The following is a 22,926-nucleotide window of genomic DNA, read 5'->3' on the forward strand; positions in this document are numbered from 1 at the left end:
AATTGTAACCCAAGCCAAGCCCTCTTGAGTGTTCACAGACATTTTAAGTATAGCCCAGTAAAAACAACGCCCTGCCCCAGCAAATTAACCAGAGAAAAGCAAGTGTGCTGTGCTCTGCCTGGCTGCCTCAGGTCTTTTTTCTTCTTTTCTCGCCTTTTCCTTTTATGCCACTTCAACTGTGGGACAGAATATCTGCATGGTGCCAAAAATGTACAAGTGTACAGGAGGGCCAGAGAGCTGTGTGCTGGCTTCTAGAGCTCAGGCCAGGCTGGTCATACCCAATGCCAAGAAGCTTGGTACAGAGAAATAAGAAGCATGGGGACAATTTAGAGCTAACATTTCCGAAAGTGTTGAGAATGAAACTGCTTCTTCTGAGGAGAGGAAGAGCAGGAGGGCCTCAAGTGACCTTCCCAGGCAGAAGGCTCTGAATTCATTGTCTACTGGGTTTTGAGCCAGAATGCACTGCACGAGCCACTGCTGTCCTCCTCAAACCAACAACCCGCATTTAACGGTTTGATGGGAGCTTGGCTAACTTATTAGGAAAACACATCAACCATCTTCTGGAAAAAGTTGCACATACTATTCTGGGCATTCAGTTAAGTGTGAATTTGGTAAATGGCAATGACAAATCCTTATTTCTTTAAAAAGATTTTACTATTTTAATAGCCATTTTCACTACGACTACAATTGACAGAATTGTCATCACTACATGAAATCTATTTACTTTTCATTGGCAAAAATATTAAATTAAATTAAATTACCTAATAATGTCTATTGCTAAATGCCATTTTTTCTTCTTTTTTGATCAGGACTTTAAATTAGCTAAAGTATCTAATGAGGAGGGGGGAGAAAGAAGAATAGATTTTTCTTCCAGTCTTAAGCTTTTTTCCAGAATAGTTCTTGAGGCCCAGTGTTATGGGCTTGCAGTATGGCACGTTGTATGTGCCAACCCTATCCTCTATTTAGGTGCTGAAGGATGATCTGTCAATCACCACTCATTATAGCTCTCTGATGACTACTGATGTTTCAGAAAATCCACAACTGAAAGTTTGGCCAGTGTCATAAGAATTAAATAAAAAGCTCTGTCTGGGCTTTCTGCATCAGAAAAATGTTATTACAAAATGATTACTTCCTGCATTTTCCCAGTCCCTTTAAGCCTCTGTGGTTTGGGAAGCCACCTGAAGCCATGAGCTTCTCCTCCTGGGCATGGGGGGTTGGAAGGATATACTTTCCTTCTAGAAGGTGAGAAGAAACATCTTAAAACATAATGTTAAAAATTACCCAGTTAAAGAAAAGGAGAGGAGCTGTACTGAAGACAGGTGACAGTTGCATCAATACAAGTATGAGCTTAATCAGTTTACACAACTGTGCATCTCAGTGTTCGTTTAAATTTGCAAGGATTATTTTTGCTAGAATGGTCAGTAGCATTTGTTGTGTTAATCAGCCAGGCTGGACTGCTGTTCTCACCTATGGCACTTGCTTAGGTTTTCTTTGCCTTTGTCACCTGCCTTTGAAATCACTGTAATTTTCTCTACCATGGGCACTCAACAGTTGAAATAAGGGCAAGTGAGACAGCACTCGCTGGTAAATCAAGCCACCTGTAAGGTATGCTTCAGTAAATATGGAAATCTGACTGTTCCATTAGTGCTGGAGCTGACATGCCAGCCTGCTGCTGAGGGGCAATGCTCTTCCCTCTGGTTTCTAGCTAACACACTTTCTTTCCTCCTCTCTTTGCCGTAACAGGTTAGATCCACAGTGGCATGTGAACAGCAGGTATAGGAAACTAATGGTCCCGGACTTCAAAAGTTGCTTTTGCTATCCCATCCCAAAAGAAAAGCTTTCTATTGACCCTTAGGGCAAATTACTTGGGATTTAGGTTGATGGGGTAAAGCAAATGTAATATCAATGCACTAAATCTGTTTGGGGATATGTGATGTATGATGCATTAGTATGTGGTTTGAAACATCTACATCGCTTGTACAGAAACCAAAACAAAAGTCAAGCAACATCAGAAGCAGGATCAAATTTTGAGGGGTAGATGTTATGTGACAAGGACTACCCACATACAGTACATTGGAGCCAAAATTTGGCTGTGAGAGTTTCATTGCATATCATTAAGGACTACTTTAGCTTCTTAATCTTATTAAAGAATTCTTTCTCTTCAGCAAAAATATCAATTAATGTAGTAGGAACTTTGACCGTGTATTAAAGAGAACATATGAATTTAAGGTCGAGTCTAACCCTATGTGCATCACTACTTATTCTGCAGAAGCAACCTTCCTATCTACAATTAGAATTTCTCCAGGATTCTTAGACAGGTATGACAAAAATACTATAGGATGAGGTATTTCTGTTTCTATACGAGACTTTCCAGAAAAGCAAAAACATACAGCAAGTCCATCTTTTAGAATATTTACTGATGTCAGGAAATAACGGGTTATGGAAAGCCACTTGCAATGTGTTTTTTTGGCAAAACTTTGTTAAGGAAAAAACTCAAACAGCATATTTAAGTAAGATTAATTATCAAAGGAGCTTATTTTAACTGTAGTTTTATAGTATCTTCTAATTTGAAAGAACATATGCCATGTTGTTTTCTTATGATATGCTGTGTTATGCTGTGTTGCCAAACACAAACTATCTACAAAACCAGTAATAAATGACCCATAAATAACATATATCTCTTTAAATAATATAAATAATAAATGACCCCAATAAATGAAGTGATTACCAGACTAATAACTAATTAGAATGTTGATCACCAGTTATTTAGCCTTGTATTGTCTCATACTTAATATTATAATAAAAATACTGATAACTGGTTTTAAAATTCTATATACAAGAAAGTAGTATTAAAATTAAATTGATGTTTTGAAAAAAATTACTTTTAACTAAATAATTTTGAGTGGTGAATGTATTCATAATGCTAAGAACTGATCAGTGAAAATTTGAAAATGTAAAAAAACCCCAGAACAGAACAGCAAATTCAGATTTGTCAACTGAGAAGTGTTAGCTTAGGTCTCATGTCAGTGGGCAAGCCTTCCTACGGCAGGAGCTGGAACAATTCTGTCTAAATAGATGAATATGTATTTCAGGAGCTGTCCACTGACATTAAAGGAAAAAAAAGGTTGAACCCAATGTTCACAGACTATGTTCACAGGTTATGCAAGTGGCAATACTCTATTTTAGCAGAATATAGCAGCCATAAAAAGTTAATCTCAGAGCTTCTAGTTTATGCTTCTGTATGCTTGGGACACAGGTTTAGTAAACAGTGATTTTGAGCAAACGGTCAGCAAAATTTAACCTGACTCATTTCCCTCATGCTTTTATTTGGTAGAGAATCTTAGCTGGTTTCAGTTCTCTTAGCATGCAGAAAGGATAGCAAGACAATGTCACATTAGCTATCTCAAAGGCATTTTACAATACAGATTATTCATGGTCATGTTCAGCGTCTTTCATCAAGGCGTGATAAGGCAGCTTTGGAAAGGGGCAGAAGCTCTCTTTCTGCAGGGCCATGGAGCACAGCTGAGATCAGCTATCTCCAGGCACAGGCAGGGTAACCCCACTTAATCCAGGGGGCTCCCTTCACCAGCTGCAGAACATTAGTGTAAAATACAGTCTGGCAGCAGAGACAGTGACATATCATCTCTTCCCGATTGCAGACCATGCTTCAACCTGAAGAATTTTCTTAATTCTATAGCTGTTTTCTGACCCAACCGTGCACAGGCCAACACATTTCTCCGTGGGAGTGACCTGCAGCAAGTTCCACTGCCTGTCTCTTTGGATTGTCTTTAGCCTTCTGGTTTAACTTTATCTATGAAATATCAGTTTACTTTAGGGTTACAGCCTGTTTTCGATTATTAGAGGCTGTGGTAATCTCAAGACTTTAAACAACTACAGAAACCAAAATATCTGCTGTAAGCCAGCTTTATAAACATTGCTGCATGGGTACGTTTCTGCAAGTCTTCATAGGTGCATGATGCACGCTGAGGGAAGCTATACACTGAAAGTTTGCATTCATGCACATGAGCAATAGCACACTTAGCTTGCCTTTTGGCATCTGAACCGCGTATTTGTGCAGACACACATGGTATCTGCAGATGTAAATGAGCTACAGAAGAATGCTTGCTCCCAGTCATGGTGACTGTCATGAGGAATGGCACAGGGACTCAAATCCTTGGCGCATGTAGGTGCCTAAGACTCTTGTCTCTTTAAGTAGGATTTAGGCACCAAATGCTTCTTTAAGGAGCTGGCCTAAGGGATGCACTTCTCCTTTGGTGTGAAAAGCTTGGTTCCTATGACTCAGTAGTTTTCTGCTTAAAGCAGCAGAGTCTTGGTCTCTAGTCTCTAGACTTTGTGAGCATCAACTACAAAAGGAAGGAGAATCAACCTAAATCTATTAAAACAGATTGTATTGATTATGGTTTCATTTCAGAGAGCACAGAAAGGAGTCTCTAGCTCCATCTCTGCTGGGAGCAGAGAGCTGCTTCTCACAGATTCCCCTTGAACTGCAGTTCTAAACCATACAATGCGTGGAAACATGTTTATCTGGTGTGTGCAGGAATAGGATTTATATGCTTTTTTCCTACATGCTACATTTTCCAAAGTGGCCTCTGAATGCCTGTATGAATGCCTCTGTTTATGCTTGAGAATCGGCATGTACATACAAATCAGACAGGCAGGCACTTGAATCCTTCCTCCTTTCTGCAAAACAAAATCTTTCTTTTTTTTGGCAGAAACCACCAGCTTTAAGCACAAATAAAACACCACAGTTTTGCCTAGATACATCCAGAAGTTTCTCTGGAAACTCCTGCCCTATGTAATGAGTTTGCCCAACTATGTTTTCTGTACTGTGTCTGGCTGGGATGGAGTTAATTTCCTTCATAGCTGCCCTTATGGACTGGTGACTAGAACACTGTTAAGACACCGATTTTTTGGCTATTCTGGATGTATGGTTTTGGCTATTTCTCTTTCTGGAGAAAAAAGTGAAGATGAGTTATTCCAGCTGGAACTATGGACAGAATGTCTTCTAATTTAACATGCTGTCATAAGTAACAAAGTTTCAAACAAAGCTTTCACTTGTAAAATGAGATCGAGCAAGTGATCAGTGTTATGGGTTTAGTTTCCAGTTGCTCTCAAGCTGGCAACTCTCCCTTCTCTCACTTAAAACCAGTAACCATTAGATTGCAACTTCCTAAGCCAAGTTTCACCTTGGAACAGACAGTGCTAAGTTAAACATTCCTAAAACTAGGCTTTTGTAGAAGCAGAAAAAATTCAAAGCGACACTATAGTTTCTAAGGCCAAACAGTGACGTGAACATCTGTAGTTACCTTTTGTTCCTCATATGCTTCTTTGAGACAAACGTAATTTGTCAGTGCTCTCATTGCAATTGGAAGTTTTCCAATCGCCTTCAGATCCACAGGTTTCTTGTGAGCAGATATAATAAGAGTATTCATCCACCAGTAAGTTGCCTTTGACAGCAAATTGACAAAGGGCTGCAGAAACCTCACCCCCAGATCCTGTAGATCCTCTGGTGGCTTTACTTTCTGAGGGTTCATGAAAAAAACATACCTCTGGAGAGAGGAAAATAGACAGCATGTGCTCAGGAATTTTATTATTAATGGTAATTTTTAGTAAAAATTATGTATAATACAATATAATACAACAATAATACAATTTACATTTAAAGGTAATTATACATTGCATTTAAATATATTTTTGCATGTAAATAGGAGCATTTCTATTTTGACAAAGCAACTGTCAGGAAACTGAGCAATACGGGACGTGGACACAGCTCTGTAACCTACCAGTACCACTTATCTCTATCTGAACAACAAAAAATAATTCTTGGGACATACTTACATGTTAAATTATCATGGGTAAGAACATATGTTAACTTATACTTTCCCTACATATGTAGTTTATCTGCATTAACATAGCAGATACTGTATAGATTACACAGACACGCACATACACCCTTACCTGCACAAATATGTATATCTATCTATACAAATATGTATGCACTCTCTGTGTGTATACATATACACTGGCACACATACATACCAAGTCCAGGGTACACATCAAGGACATACATTTTAAAGAGATGCCAGGTCCCACTGATTTCTATAGAATTAACCAGACATATATGGCTAAGCTAACCTTGGGACTGAACTTGGCACAAGCCAGAGTTACTGGGACTAAATATCCATTTCCATTCCCCCAAGGCACTACTGATATTTTTTCAGATTCTGATAAATAAACCACATACCCTAACTCGAATGACGTTGATCTCCACAGCCATCAGCAGCCCATACAGAATGACCATAATTCCAGTGATGCAGAAACGCAACTGAGAAAAAGGTACACCATCCTGGCAGTATCTTACAAGCTTAATCGTTTTGGTGACAAAGGCCATTATCCAGTAAAGAAAGAGAGCTGTAAAACAGGTGCACATGCATAATTAAAAAAAATAAATTAAAATATAATACCAGTGCTGCAGAAGTTTTAGCTCTCAGACAGAAATACTCCATGGTTTAGTGCAATGCAGGCACAGTGATCCTCTATAGCACCAGCCTGCAGGCTGGCGATGTGTGATGTCAGCCAAAGTTAGGGACTCAGGTTCACAGAATTTGCTTTGCACCTCCTTTCCCCACTCTTTTTCTTCCTGGGCCACTTGCCTTTAAAGAGATCCACAATGGTGGGTCTTCACACAATTACAAGAGTCCACTAGAAGGTAATCTGAAGGGTAACTTTGTTATTAAAATGAACAGAAATTAACTTAACTTGACAAATATCATATTGTCTCTTTGAAAAAGCAGGGTGCATCCCAGGTGAGCATATGGAAATACAATCATTTTGAAAAAAAAGTTGGTATAGTTTAATATTTTCCTGCATCCTGCCTTGTATCTGTCAATGTCTCATCCAGGTTGTTGAGTTACAGGTGATTTGGACAGTATACTTGTATGAAACATTATCCTGCAATTTCTAGTCAAATTCTTCTAGCCATCCCCTGACAGAGACAGTAGACTGGGTAATCTCAGAATCAATTGCAAAGGATGCTGAGAAACAACAGCCATCTGCACAGGATGGTTTGTGATCAGATTGCTATTAAAAGTGGCTTTTAAAATAGTCTTTTTGACTGAAGACAAGTTTTTGCCTCAAAAGAATGAGCAGCATTAAAAAATACCCAAAAGCTCATGCTAGAAATACAATAGGTATACAATGCTTTTCCTTTTGTCATAATTTTTGAAAGCAGTTTTCAGTAGGTACCTTGTAAAAAGTGCAATAACTCCTACAATACTACTAGTTCAAAAAGCAGAGAATTACTTCTCTCTTTCTTAACCTTTTCACACATTTCACCATCTTCTTCAATCTATGCAAGCTGACTTCGGCTAAGCTTCTCGGTTTTGTAAGAGTGCATAAATATCAGACTTAGACTTACCCAACAGTAACTTTGGAAAGTTGGATGTTTCAATATTGTGGTAATAAACTATGGATACAGTGGCAGCCACAAATCCCATTATAGCTGGTAGAAAGAGATGCAGATGGCGAGATTTCATTTGCCTGAAAAGAAATAAGGTATAAATTAGTGTATTTGGTGTCTTTTTTCACCACTGTTACATTCCTAGGTGTTCTGCTAATCTATTTGAGCGGACAAACCGACATTCCTAGAGACAAAAAGTTTTTTTCATACAAATGCTTGAACTGTTGCCAATGTTTACTTGCATTATAGCTTGAGGGGAAAACAGCGAAGTGCTAAGAACAATTGTTTCATCTTCATCCCATTAAAATCCGGACAGTTCATGAAATGATGCCCCAGCTTTTTTGGGGAAAAAAAACTCCTTACGCCCTACTAGCCAGCCCATCACACATTAACACTATATATTAATGAAGGCAATTAGCTTGGCTACCCACCAAACACCATCACTTACGTGTCAGAAACTATGCCCTCTGCTATTTCACACACATGTACAAACAGGAGGGTGAATGTCAAGATCCACCGCAGGTTGTGTCCAGGGAAGTGCAGCCAGGTATTGTGGTGAATCTGGACTTTGGAGCTTTGGCTTCCCCAGCCTGGGAAATAATAGTGAAAGAGGAAGGTTATCGCATAGCCAGCCAGTGATTGATCTGGTTATCAATTCCTCATCCTAATCCATAAGTCACACTTAACAGTATACAATCAATACAAACTCCCACAAGACTATGGGGGCTGTTGTTACTAATATGATGACCCAGGAGTGTCTGGGTTGCCATGCAGCACCCCATAATTTTGATCTAACCCCGTAGACAATGGGACAACAGGCCTCCTCCAATTGCACAACTGAGGAGAAGAGGTCCCTGGCTAAGAGCAAAGATGAAAAAAAACCAGAAGAAATATGTCAGTCTCACCCTCACACAACAGACTGACAGATGTGAAGTGATGGCGTCGTCGTGTCTTTCCCAGTCACAGGCAAGACTGGATAAAGTTTCTAGCTGATATAAAAGTTGCATTCTCCAAGGAGGCCTCAAAGAGACACATTTACTTCAAACAAATAACATTTATTGTCTCTGTTTCAGGCCTGGCTGGGAGCGCTGTCTCAGGGGATGCTGGACAGTGATTTCCCAGTCTCTGCTTCTCAGGCACAGCCCTGCCTCCTTGCCTAGTGCATTCCTGGCACATTAAAGTTCACAGCTGGACTCAGCTGATTTAATCACCAAATTAATCTTGAAGCCTATTTTCATGTCATCACCTCAGATAGCACCTGTTCTTTTCAGACAAAATCCTGTCTGAGGCCAGCAACCCAGAACGAAGCGGGACACCAGGGATCTGAGTGATGGGACAGTGCTGGGGGGAGCTGGGGACTGACCAGGGATTAACTTCTCATGATGGCGAGTCTTGTCCTGCGTGTTGCTTTGTCCTCTGTCCCTTCCCACCCTGGTCCAGGGCTGCCCTGAGTCACTCAGCCCAAATGGCTGTACATGTCCTTCTTACTGTAAGGCAGCTCCTGGAATTCCCTGACAGGCTTCCAGAAGCCCATAGAGAATCCCAAGAACAGTACGTTTCAGGGAAGTAAAGAAACAAAACAAAAGAAATCAAAACCAACTGAGTTTAAATTCCAAGATATGCTTTTCATATGCAAGGATGTAGCATCTCATCGTGCCTAGAGGCTCATCAGGTGACTCAGAAACACATAAGCCAGAGCCCAGGTTTATTCGTTCCTGGAAACTGTCAGGATTTCACCATTTCATCCATGTTTAATATGCAAAGTACTGCAGGAACAAAATATTCTCTCTTCTCCATATCCATCTCAACCATTTTCCATAGTTTCCCAAGATTTTCCTAATCTAATTCAGCTTTCTTTGACCTTGCTCCAATCTTTGTCTCTCCCAAGCTGGTTTTCATTTAGTTAGTTTTCAGCAACTGAATCTTGTTATACCTTTGATTGCCATGTACTCAGTGTCTTAGCCTACAGGTTCCTGTAGCCTATTATTCCATCATTTCAGAGTCTTTTTGCTTAAGGGAAGTCATCAAATCTCTAGTTTGAATATAGTCCCAAATTCAAATTTTCACCATGGAAGAAATGTATTACTGCGTGTATGTGCAGCACCAAGATGGTAACATGGAAGAACTGACATGCCATTTTTCATTAAGTTGTAAGGAGAATATTCATTTTTATTATACTTATTGTCTTTTGATGGTTATTCAAGTCTCTCTACCTCCTACGATGAGTTAGAAAGCCACTGTTTGACAGCTCTGAAAAAGTATTAAATTGTATTTGTTTCATCACTGCAAATAACTGGGATAAAGAGACAACTATAGAGAAAAAGTGTCATTAGAGTACTAGTTTAGATGGGGCTCTTTACAAGAATATAGAAGTCAGAGCCACTCCACTGTCCTAAGTTCTTCAAGAGAGATTTATCGTTTCTTATTTTCATTTCTGTGGAAAAAAATTATTTGTTCTGTTCTACTTCTGTGTACATATGTTGGCAAAAGAAGTATTTACTTCTTTTAAAAGTAAAAGTTTTTAAAGTTTCGTATGCTTCTCCTAGCCTTAGATCCAATTGCACATTTTGGATATTCTCTGAAATTCACATAACTTGAAGGGAATTCAGACCCACTGCCCTAAGACTTCTAGTATCTAATAATAGCAAAGGATGCAAGTTGCCGGTTTCAAATCTGAAGAAAACCTCTCCAGAGAGACATTTCAAAGCATTTGGATCCGATTTCTCTGGTTATTATCCATCCTTTCATGCTGCTTAGTTCAGATTCGTATCTAAAATACCCAATATTTCAAGCAGGTTGGCTCACAATCTCTGGGTCAAGCCATTCTGCCTTCTCTTTTTAAAAATTAATAAATGCAAAGGCTCCAATGGTTTGCACCACAGGCCTCCAAGCACATATAAACATGGCTGAGTATAAATACATGCTCAAATGTTTGTAGGATTGTACAGCTCCATTTAATAACTTACCGATGAACAAAATTGGGAAGGTGATAAATAACAAGAAGACATGGGGAACCAGGTTGAGGGCATCCACAAAGCAGACATTTCTGAGGACACCAGCACTGATGTTATAGGCTGAAGCATTGTCATTACCACAAAATGCGAGCCTCATTGCTTCCAGAAGGTCTGACTACTACAAGAAAGAAAAAATAGTTGACTGCTAGCATTCCCTTTAGCTAAACATAAAATAAATAAACAGATACAGAAGGAGCACACTGAACAACCCATAGAGAATAATTCAGTTGTCCTTTGAAAATTCTTCTGGGCTTCATCAAATATAAGCACATTAGAATGAAGGCTGTGTTTATATTAAAATAATATTATTTATATTTATTTATATGTACTATTTGTAAGTACCAGTTATTAATTACACTATGCTATGTCTTGTAGTGTTCATTATATACTTTAATATTATGCTGCAAATGCTCTGTATTTGTGTCTGTATGAAGAACAAGTGTTGAAAAATAATCATTTTCATTTCTCATTAGAAAATTCAAATGCACATAAGCTGACTCCTGTGTGTTACTGCTTCTTTGATGAGCCAACATTCTTTGTGCAACATCTCTGTTCATACGATTTGTTGCACCATGTTCTCAGTGCAAGCTCTGAACCTTTGCTATCTGTGATTTGGCAGCTTTGCATTTGCTGGTATTTTGTATTTCTTCATTGTCCCATAGAACAATGGTCACACACACTAGTCATTACATATAATTGCCAAACTCTTAATCAAAGTAGGTTGTATTGAAGATGGCATAGGCAGTAATTCAGCATTTATGCTTGATTCTGCAAATCCTTACGCATGAGCTTAGCCTCATCTAAGCAGTTCTCTTATTTCCATGATTTCTTATGAGATTATCTTTGTACCAAGATAAGCTCATGCATTCGTGCTTGCAGAGTGTAGGCCATAGTATGATACAGAGTAATGGCCAGCTTCTGGCTTTTATCAACTTCTACATCATTTATTTTTTAATTTTTCTTTATAAGAACATGAAACAAGATTGCAACCAAAATGTTTCCTTGCTGATTTTTTTGCCTGAGACTTATAAGCAGTAACATACTGCTGTAGAATAGGTTGTGTAAACTCATTTTCTCACATCTTTTTTTTTCCAAATTTTACATAGTAAAATGGAAAGAATACCTCTAATTCAGCAAAGTGTATGTATACTTTGGTGAATGTGTCTTTCTGCAACAACATTGGTATTAATGAGTTTTGCCAAATCAGAAAAACAGAGATGTGCAAAAAAATGCACACACACAGTTTTTTTCAACAAAGTTAATTGAATGGGGAGGAAAAGGTTTTCCTTCTGTCCTCAAATAGTTCAGATTAGTTCTGTGAGCCTAGTTGTTTCAACAAGGTAAGCATAAACTACACAAGTACAGCCTTAGAGAAAGCATAAACATACTGATCTTCAAAAGAATACAGAGTTCAAAGAGGTACTTTGAACCTCTTGTTAAATCCTCTTTTTGCTTTTAACTAACTTTTTGCTGGATCTGAAAAGTATAATCCATACTGAAATACATCAGTGAAATTTGTAAAGGAGTTTCATTGTAAAGAATATGATAAATGCAGTCCCTTTTCCAAACATATCAGTAATTTACAGTCTGAGATTTGCCAGAAGTTAAGCATAACTCAGTCATACGATGGACCACATCCTGCAAAAATGCATGCATGTACTTACTGTGGTGCAAAAGCTGACGGGCAACCCACTCAATCTTCAGTAGAACACAACCCGATGGAGAGTTCGGCCCATTCTCTATAATGAATAGAGTGATATGACCACTACCATTCTATCATTTTATTTTTATACAAAAATATAGTCATAAATGCATATGACTAGCAACACAAAAGAAACATTGTGTTAATGTGAGTTCTGTCTGAATAGACTGAGGAGTTATTAGCAAAACAAATACATTTTCAAAACTTTTCAAAAAACTACATGGCAATTGTCTGGTTTGAACTCGTAAAAGCTTGACATGTCTCCTTTAAGAGAAACATAATGGTAATGATAATCTCTTGAAAATCAGAAGTGTTGTTTCCTCATTTTTATCGAAGGTCAAAAGTCCAAGGGAGTTCTTTGGGAATTTTCCTCCCTTTCCCACAAAGAGAACTCTTTTCTGAGACAACATAAAGATGCTATTGTGGTCTAGTGGTTGGATTGGTACTGAAAGGCAGGAGGGTCCTGGGTTCAAATGAGCTCTGAATCATTGACTTCCAGTGTAGCTTTTGGCTTCTGCTCAAAAATAAATCTGGGAGAAAGGATTAAAACCATGTCCAAAAGAAGCTAAGGGAACTGTTGTTTTTCTTCCACTTTTCTGGAAGGGAAATGGAACATAGGCAGCAGATGTTCCTGTGGAAGAAAGGATTATTAAATGCATGGAGGCTGTTACCTGTTAGCTAGGACCTACCATCAGTTTGTAAAGGTTTCTTATTACACCTCAAACAATATTCCCTAAAAGCTCTCAGGGAAGCTGCATCTTTCAAGAATCACACCTGAATGTTCACAAGAATCTGTGCTGTGCCTAGTTCTGTGATGGAGTATGTCCAATAACACTCTTAAAACGAACTGTGCTTTGCATGTTGGCAGGACTGAGGAAAAAATCTAGTCCTATCCCCCCCCCCAAAAAGAAAGTCCTATCATTAATTACCCATTAATTAAATAAATAATTTAAAAAAAATCATTATGTAAAATAAATTAATAATAAAAAATAAAATAAAAAAAATGAAATAAAGACAGTACCCATCGTACTGATGATAATTTTCAAGACTAGGTACAGGTAGTGTATTCACAAGACTTTTGTTACAGGTTCATTTAAAAAAAGAAGTAGAATTTAATTGTCTTCTCTTAACATGAGAGAGAAAATCAAAGAGCCTAATTTGGTTAGTTTGTAAAAAAAAAAAACTACCAGAAAATCAAAAAGATTGCATTTCCAATTAAATGAGATAGCGTAACTGACAATAAATTCCCATGTTTTTAAGTCAGAAAACACTTCATCATTAATCAGCACACCCAATGACCATCTTCATTAAACCTTCACAGGCTTAAAATCTACCAAAACATTCTTCTCAGTGTCACGATGCTGTGCTGACCCAATGCAGCTTATGATTTGGCTTCATAAAATGCTCACCAGGTACAACTTCTCTTTTTGGCAGCACCCACTTCAGGACACACATCTAGTACAGTACAGTACCGTACAGTACAGTACAGTGATCCTTCCTTCTTCCCTCCCTTCCTTTCTTCCATCCACTTGTCCATCACCACTGTGCTGGAAACAAACTGAGTGCAAGCGGAGGACTCATGTTCTGCACCTGTTGATGTTGCCAACTTCCACAGATGATTTCTGGTGTTTACACAGACAGGCTGCTAGTAGCTCTTTGTATCAGCGTGGCATATCAAAATACACTGCAGTACATTAGAGCTCTAAGAAATTATTTTATCTCCCGTGTGCCTCACAGGGAGTGAGAAACCACTCCATCATTCCCTTCCTATCCATTCCTGGCGGAGAAGGCAGATCCGGTATACCCTCCAGTTTTGCCTGTGTGACTCAAACCACTGGACCTTGGTTTTTCGGAAAATTTACATAGGAGGCTCTGGAAATGCACTGATGCACAGGTCCATCACCCCAGGCATAAAGCATGGCATGTAGTTTCTACTTCTTTGCTCAAGTTTCACGGATAGGGGAAATATATTGGATGAAATTTTACTGACATGTAAGGGAGGATGCTTTGCATTTACCATCAATGCAAGTGAGACTCCCATTTCATACGAAGCTGAAATTAGTCATTACTTTCTGCTGCATCAGGGTGTGCCTCCAGAAGCCCATTTTCATTGGCTTCAAGGTTTAACAAGCTGTGCTCATTTCCAGAGAAGGTCAGAAAGAAAAGCCCCTAAGGCAGAAGAACAAATCCCTGATTTCTCTGGACAGTATGCGGTGTTTTACAACAAAGCTTGCACAGCTCCACCAAAGTTAACAGGAGTTGGACCATGACAGGTTTCCAAATGCAATGGTTCATCCAAGGGACAGTGTAACCTTCAGTCTTCTTCAGAGGAAAATTTGATTAATATAAAGGCAAGTTTCCTCATGCCCACGCTTGCAAAGTTCAGATCAACAGATTCTTAAGAATCTTAACAAATTAACATTCTTAACAGATGTGTTGATCTAGATACAGATCGACACATTCTTAAGGCTGCAAACAGTGCCAGTAGCATGTTCAAAAACTTCAGACTAATTTGAGAGTCTAAATTGCATTTTCAAACAGTATTTCAGTATTGGGAGTTAAGGCTAAAGAGATCTCTAAGAATTCTAAAAGAATTGAAGATTTTTAAAAGGCCTCCACTATACTGACTTCTACTGAATCCCACTTTTGAAAACTTTTACTCAAAAAGATGAGCCTGTAGATAAAGACAGTTTGGAAGATCTTGACTGCCAATAAGCAATGAAAGGCAGAGTGAAAAGGCACTATTCCTTCCTCTTCTGTAAAACCGTCAGATTTCATTTTACGAAATGAAAATGTGAAATGGAAGAACAATACATTTAGAAAAAAAACCATGAAGAATTGCAGTTGTGCTTGCTGTTGTAACTTGTCAAAAACTGCAGCTGGAGAGGAAGATGGAGCACTTTGATGGCTGATCACTGACCAGATTTGCTTCCCTTAATAATGATTAAGCTATTCTTCCTTTGGCTTTAGCTCTTCTAGGAAGCCATTCCTGGGCTTCAGTCAGAACTAGATATGTGCAGAGGTGAACAGAGGTATCTTGCCTAAGTGAGGAAGTGCTGTTTGTTTCGCTCAGCGCTGAGCACTGTGCAAGTACGTAACTAAATACACCAAAGACTTTTTGTATTTTTCCCAAGCACCAGTTGTTGATCATTGCCAAATACAGAATGCTGACCACTCCAAACAGTCTAACCCCGCAATGAATAGCCATGCTGAAGATCTGTGAATTAGCCCTAAGCAAGTCAGAATACAGAGCTAACTGAAAATTGTATTAAGATAATACAACTAGAAGATAAGAAGCCCTGCTCACACCAAGCTTGACACTGGTGCTGAGTTGTTGCAGTTGCCATACTTCAATTTTGAAGTTAGCTCCTGCAGGACTATCCTAAGGACCCGTGAGCCATAGGGCCTAACAGCAGAGAAATGTCCACTAGTTTCTTAGCAAATTCGTATCTATGGGTCTCAAAGGAAGGGACAGTCACTGGGAAGCAAGGGTCTCTTCTTCTCAGATGGATTGCCAATGCCTCTTCTCTAAGTTCATGTTCAGGTTGGAGACTTTGGAGCTGAAGGCTTCATTACAGGCAGATGGCTTTGTCTAGCTAACAGCAATGTCTGCAATAAATGGGAGCAGTCCGACTGCCACATTAAAACAATAAAATGCATAACCCAAACATGAATATTCATGAGAGAACAGATGAAAGGGTACCAACTGGTTTTGAAATTTGTTGGTCATCTGAAGTTATCGACCACTATTTTTTATCAGGTAGTACCAGCCTTTCAAAATAACTCTGAGATCCTCATATACTCATTTAAGAAGACAGTGTTATTCATAGTCGTTACAAACAGTGGATGTCACGACATAATTTCCCTTTCTGTTGAATATAATAGGCCACCAGATTATGCTAGGGTGATTATACCAAAGTGACTACATCACAATATTTTTGCTTCACTATGAATTATAGCAGGAATGTTATACTTTATAATAATGTTATGAAGAATACTAGATTTAACCTATCATTTCAGGTTAAATTTCCCCCATTGCAAGGGAAATGCAGTGATGTGGTAAACATCATCTGATAACAAGCATGCGCTGAGGGTACCGGCACCTCAATAGGGATGCCAAGTACCAGGTAAAACTGCTTTCTTTGAATGCTTGTAAGCTGGAAGGCCTTTGTCTTTCCAATTTATTCACAAATTGCTCACTTTAACTTCAGTCTTTACAAACTCTAAAACTGGTCAGAAATTTTCAGAGGTGGTTTTTCTTTCTGCTTTGGAAAATGGCCTTTGTGGAGCTGTCAGCTACAAGCTGAAGCCACAAGCAAAACTTCATAGAGGAGGGGAATGGAAAGAATAATCAGGAGGACGAGCCCATGATGGTGCCAGTGGAAGGCAAGTTTCAGCTCTCCTTTACATCATTTGGTAATCTGATTCCCTCTTGGTTTACTTTTATGAGGATGTGAACTATCTGAACAGCAGTTCACCCTGCAATGAAATAGCTAAAAAAACTTGTGTTCTTTAAGGATTTAAATTTTCATGATAAAATCCCTATCACCGGCAAGTTGAGACTTTCTGGTTCTGGGCTAAGGTGTGCAGACATAGTCATAACACAATAAGCAAAAAACAATACAAAAGAGATTCAGGAATAAATATTCACTGTGAAGAAGAAAAAAACAGGATAAAGTTGTCAACATGACTATGATGTGCCATTGAACCTAAACACTTACAAACCTCATTTTAACAAGCATAAATGGGGATTCTCAGGGCACTAAGCCAGTTCCTGAGATATATTTTTCCATAAGCAATTGTGAAGAAGAAAATGGGAAAATGGTAAATAATTTAAGTTTCCATAAAAATTGTAAGAACATCCTCACCGAGTGCAGAACTGTAAGAATTCTAGTTAAAGACATTTTAATTACCTCAGGGTCTTTTAAAGTGGACTTAAAAGTCTTCATATTCAAGAGTTTCACCTTACCTGGATTATCAGTCCATTCGGCATGCTCTGCAAGACACTTATGACTATAAAGAAGAGTATAAATACACTCCTCAGGTGGACCTTGTTTTAAGGAAATAAGAATATTTTGAAAAATATTTATTTCAGTAGTTCTTTTGCCTATATATATATATATATATGTAAAAATATAAATTAATAGCTGCACTTCCTAATTAAAATATCAGCTAACAGAGCATAATCAGGTCTCAGTTCTATTTTTTTGTCTTACATGTAATATGCATTATATGCCCATATATGCGTATATATGTGTATATATATACATATAGATATGTGTATGCATACAGATGCAGGATGGAGAAAGTACTCAAGAGTTTTACAAAAGTAGTCAGTTCTTATCTTCTGAATAATTAAGTCATTACAAACGTAAGAATTTTTCTTTCTTTTGAATTTCACAGATGAAATTTTAATTAAGAACAAACTATAAATTATAGGTTTGGATAAGCACAATGGACGGCCTAACTGAGTTTTGCTACAGATTTTAGGTTAGTTGTCTGCATCTTTTTCCTTTCTAGGCATAAACCCACTAGTTTGTTCTTCTTGTCTACTTAAAAGCACTGGACCTATCGCAATCAATGTGATCTATAGCCTATGCATTGTTTGCAAAGAGTTCTGCTAAGGTAATGGCAAAATGTGCTGCCCCTTTAAAATCTATTTTTTAAAAAAACATCCTGTACAAAATAACATTTCCCTTTTTATTTCTATTTAAGCTGTGACCACCTCTTCTATATAGACTGCACTTCCTTGCTAAGCACTGTCTCAGTTACCTTGGGCCTTAAGGTGATGAATTACCTCTAATAAATGTCAGCATTTGCATCGCTAACTGCCATATACCAGCAGCCTGACCTGAATGTTATTGAAGTCAGTGCAAAGAATCTCATTGACTTTGGTAGGTTTTTGGATCAGGCTCCAAACACAAAAAAAATCACAACAGCAGTGGCACTAAACAGGCTATTGGCACTGAAAAACATTTCACACAAACATCTGCAGTGGTCTCAACACATCTAATACATTGCTTTTTTTCTTTTTTGGTAAGCTTCTTAACACAATGCGATTTCCAACATCAGCGTGCTACACTGCCTGCTGTAAAACCTTCGACTTCACATGCCAAGACAGGACAGTTTAAAAAAAGAAACGTAACCCTGTGAACAGCAGCAAAGAAAACATCAGCAGGAGGAGACGGTAAAGGCTGAGAATGCCTGCGGATGGCAAAGGAAAAGGAAAAAAGAGATTGGAGTTATAACCCCAGGAAAGAACGAGGAGCAGCCCTGTCCCACAGATATAAAGGGAAGGAGGAGGAGGTGGTTAGTGGGAGATAATGGGGGAGGGTCATCGCATGCCCCGTTTGGTTGCTGAATGTTAGATCAAACTCTGTAGCTTACCTTTGTAAACACAAAAACAAAATACCAACCCAAATTGTCACTCGGTTGTGCTATGTGATCAATATCATCCCGATGGTAGGATTTTCCTCCACTTAGTGAAGCTGCTCCAAGCCCTGGAGTGGATTATTTTTAGGCTGGTGATGGGAAGATCAGCTGCTGCCTCCTATCGAGTTTCCAAAGTGCACAAACTCTTCTTGCCTTTCTCATACACTGAAGGGGGCAGGAAACTGGGAAGAGACAGGCAAGCAAAAAGCACCAATTTTTCGCCTCCTGAAGCTACAGTCCCCTGGGATTTCTTCTGCTTGCTTTTATTTTCATTTTCCCCCCACTGGAATAGTAAGATTCCAAGAGGCTGCATTGCAGCACATGGACCATTAGCAGGCAGTTATTCTGCAGTAATTGATTCAGACAAGGTAGTCTAAATCTTGGCAGGCTTGTGGAGATTCAGCTTTTCATTTCTTTTCAAATAATTGTGGACAATTTGAATTTGACAACATAATTTTGCACGTCTTCCATCATCTTGAGCAGAAGAGAAAAGAGAAGTCTACTCAGATATTTTACTTTACCCTAGATCCCTCCAGACACTTTTGCTTAAAATACAGCCCAAATCCCACTTTTTGATCACACAGATCTGTTTCTTTTGAGACAGATTTTCTAAAACTTGAAACAAATTACAAAACAAATTTGATGCTCATACTAGGAATATCGTTCTTGATACAATGGCACTGAATTTATAAGGGACAATGTGTTTTGGCTGCAAAATACATTGTATATGTTTAATTAGAGCGAAGGAAATCCAGACAGTACCTACATGCAGTCAGCTGCTTTGTTTGCTCGTTTCCTGTTGGTGCCATTGAACCAAGATATACCAAGGTTCAGCTTTTCCATCCTGATAGTTTCATTCGAGCCCTACAGCCCGTGGCCACAGATAGCGAAGATGCAGGACTTGGTGGTGAATCACAGGACACATGGTAGCACAGGGTGGCTTTGAGCACAGCTGTTCTTTCACTAGGTACCAGACCTGGAGGCCCTTGGGACAGAATTTGCTTAGATCTTACAAAAGCCAGGAGTTGTGTCTGGATGACTAGAGAGCAAATGATTTCCAATGGATTGAGGTCAAGCATGTTTTCATGCCGTGAAAGGGATTACAGTGAGCTCTGAGCTGAGAATGTAGTTGGATGGCTGAGGCCAAACACCAGTGGAAGTCATCAAAATCCTGACAAGCCCAGCATGTTCCTTGTCCTCTGACGTTTCTTGCCTTATGATTGTAGGGATAAGAAAGCAGAAACCCCAGATCTAGAGAAAATGAGCGCCTCTTGTTATTGCCCATTGACTTGAAACACCAAGAAGCATTACACTGAACAGTCCTCCATGGCACTTGAAATCTTTTACTTGTCTTTACTCCCCCCCCCCCCCCCCCCCCTTTCATGTTCAGTGCTTTAGAAAAAAGATTGTTGGTGGAAAGCTTCTGAGTTCTGCTATATATCTATGTTTCATTAAGGAAGATGAAAAATAAAATCTTTAACCCGTCTAATCATCATCCAGAATAGGATTGTCATGCGATTTTCTGAAAATACAAGTCATTTCAGACAGAAGTGACTAGTATTTATGGTCACAATTTTCGTTACCAAAACAAGAAATTTTGGTTCATTTTCATTCAGCTCTGTCATTGCTACCAAATTGTTTAAACAGGAAGGAAAAAAAGACAATAAAATGAACATGGAAGCAACCAGAATGTTTCATTTTGCTGTTTCTAAATGAAGTGCTTTCATCCCTCTACATGACAAGCTAAAATGTTTGGAAATGCATTTTTAAAAGGATTAAGAAAACCCCAAAGCTCTTAAATGCCAGAACTCATTCTGCTCTGATCTGAAACGATTTTTTGTATCAATTTGTTCTTCAATTTCCCGGGGGGGTGGGTGTGGGTGGGGGTGGGGGAGGAACAAAATAAATGAATAAGTAATGGTAATTCAAAATGTTTCAGGGTATGTTTGGACCTGCAAGTGAACGGCCAAGCCCCCAGAACGACTCTCAGGTGTCCCCTTGCACACCGTGTCACCAGCTTTCCCACGTTATCCTTCAGGCGACAAGCGCTCCGCTACCGACACCTCCCGACGCCGGAGCGTCTCCGGGAACCCGCGGTGCCGAGCCCAGCCCGGTACCGGCACAGCCAGCAACGGGGGGCGGCCCCGGGCAGCTGGCAGCTGCTCGGGGGCGATGCTCGGCGGCTGGCGCGGCGACACGGCCCCCGGCCGCGGGGAGGAGGGATGCGGCACCCCCCACCCTCCGCCGCCCGCTGAGCGCCCCGGGACCGTCCCCGGCCCCCGCCGCTCCCCCGCGGGGCACTCACCGCGCGGCGCCGGCCGCGGGGGTCCCTCCTCTGGCGGGGGGTCCCTCCTCGGGCGGGGGTCCCTCCTCGGGCGGGGGTCCCTCCTCGGGCGGGCGGCCCCGCGGCCCTGGGGGCGGGCGGCTGAGGCACCCCGCAGGGCCGGTCCGCCCTCCGCCTGCCCGGGGACGGGGACGGGGGCGCCGGGCTCCCCCCGCGTGGCGGACGGGCAGCCGAGAGGCTGAAGCCGCTTCACCTGATGGCTTCGGGGGTGGGGGGTGGCGTGTGTGCGACACATTCTAAACGGATCTTAACGGAATGGCTGAGGTTTGGCTCCTCGCTCCGGGGCGTGAAAAATCCACGGCCCAGCCAGCACCGACTGCCCCGCTGCTGTGGTGGGCTTCCATCAGCTTGAGCGGCTAAACCCAGAGGAACCCAAATGGTGGAGCAATGGCGGGAGTGCGGAAAGGTCTTAATCAATTAGGGTTCACCGCGGTGAGGAAAGCGGCCCGACAACCGCTGCGGGTACGGATGGTTTTGCCACAGCTCCCAGCCGAGAGCTCCATGGGAAATGTCATGGTTTGTTTAACTGGCTAAACTGGGAAGGAAGGGTGTCTGTGCGCTGGGCAGTTCAATTAACGCGCTATGTGGGTTTCCGCTGACAACTTGCTCTGCCATTTTCCAGAATCAGAGAATTGTAGAATCATTTAGGTTGCAGAAGACCTTCAAGATCATCAAGTCCAACCCTTAACCTAGGACCCATATTGCAGACCGGTCCATAGGTCTCCCTCTACGTGCACTTCATGGCACACTGACACTAGCAATCAAGCCACTGGACCATAACGAGCTGCCACTCATTAGCCAAACTCAGCTGCATGCAGGCTCCTACTGTTTCCCATTTCTCAGGCAAAGAGCTGGAATCAACATCATTTCACCCATGCGTACAGATTATTTTGTTTGAACCGTTGGCACTAAAGTAGCTGCTTTGGAGAAAACCTCTCAAGGATATTGTACTGAACAAGTGGGGATAAATTCCTTGTTTTATTTTAAACCTATGTATATCATCTACACTAGGGCTTTATGCTAATACAGCAATATAAACAAATGTTCAGAGTAAATTACATGAGTTATGGTCTATTTATGGTCTATCAAGTCTTTATTTTACTTCTAAATTTGTCACAGTGACAGAATCCCCATAGTGCTGTGTCAGAACTCGTGCCATCATATAAAAAGACCAGATTGACACAGCTTCAAGATTAATTTTAGTTATGCTTACAATGCTATTTAAAAAAAGAAAGGTTTGCTGTATTTGTTTTAAATACACATTGCTCATTTTACCTAAACAAAAAAATAATGGATCTACCAAGAAAATGTTAATGAAGTAGCGAAGATTCACTTTTCTATTTTTTTTTAATGTAATGGAAAATGCAGTCTGGCCTTTGAATAACTTCTCTGTCCCTTTTAAATATTTATTGTGATTAAGCTCAGAGTGGGGAAGCAGTAGAAGCTTAGTATTATTTAAAATATTTTCCAGAGCTTTTTTGAAAGTTATTATTCCTAGTTTCTATGGGGAAAAATGTTGTGGAAAATATATACAGCAAAATGTCAACAGAGCAACCTAAGCAGCGAAGAACTGTATATGGACAACTTCAAGAAAATCCCAGACCTCACTGTACATCGCTATAAAAGGTGTACAAAGCCACAGGACTTGAAAAGGGATTTTCAAACCTTCTGATCCTTGATGGGCAACTGCACATAAGTGGCACAACAATGGACTCAGAGGCACCAAATGCAATGCTATGATTTGTCTTGGTAGCTCTTAATCTTGGCTGAATCGGCATGCAAATTTGTAGTTCAGATGCAAAATACTGATCTCCAGTTTTACTTGTTCTGTTTGATAAAGGTTGGGTTTTTTTAAAATAAAAAAAAAATATCAGGCACATTGGCAACCAAACACATATGGTTTGGGTTACACTCTTTTTTTTGCTTCAAAAAACTCACAAAACCTGAGAGCTAT

At 40.0% G+C, this 22,926-nt stretch overlaps 1 protein-coding gene across 12 annotated transcripts in view; it reads right to left on the reverse strand.

The window, feature by feature from the left end:
- Window positions 1–19,905, reverse strand: part of ABCC9 (ATP binding cassette subfamily C member 9) — a 75,223-nt gene extending 55,318 nt beyond the window's left edge. For 4 of the 12 annotated variants that reach the window (XM_080392146.1, XM_080392156.1, XM_080392154.1 and 1 more), the window contains exons 1-8: window positions 18,584–19,901; window positions 17,166–17,246; window positions 12,159–12,233; window positions 10,447–10,612; window positions 7,929–8,070; window positions 7,439–7,560; window positions 6,266–6,432; window positions 5,328–5,570 (exon numbers count right to left, since the gene is read on the reverse strand). In XM_080392146.1, coding sequence (XP_080248272.1) covers window positions 5,328–5,570; window positions 6,266–6,432; window positions 7,439–7,560; window positions 7,929–8,070; window positions 10,447–10,591 — 819 coding nt within the window. In that variant the 5' untranslated portion in view covers window positions 10,592–10,612; window positions 12,159–12,233; window positions 17,166–17,246; window positions 18,584–19,901. Of the gene's footprint in view, window positions 1–5,327; window positions 5,571–6,265; window positions 6,433–7,438; window positions 7,561–7,928; window positions 8,071–10,446; window positions 10,613–12,158; window positions 13,077–17,165; window positions 17,247–18,583 lie in introns of those variants that run through there. The other 8 variants (XM_080392149.1, XM_080392155.1, XM_080392153.1 and 5 more) reach the window with 8 other exon arrangements.
- Between the last annotated feature and the right edge of the window lie 3,021 nt (window positions 19,906–22,926).

The sequence above is a fragment of the Falco punctatus genome (assembly GCF_963210335.1).
Source record: "Falco punctatus genome assembly, chromosome: 6".
NCBI lineage: Eukaryota > Metazoa > Chordata > Aves > Falconiformes > Falconidae > Falco > Falco punctatus.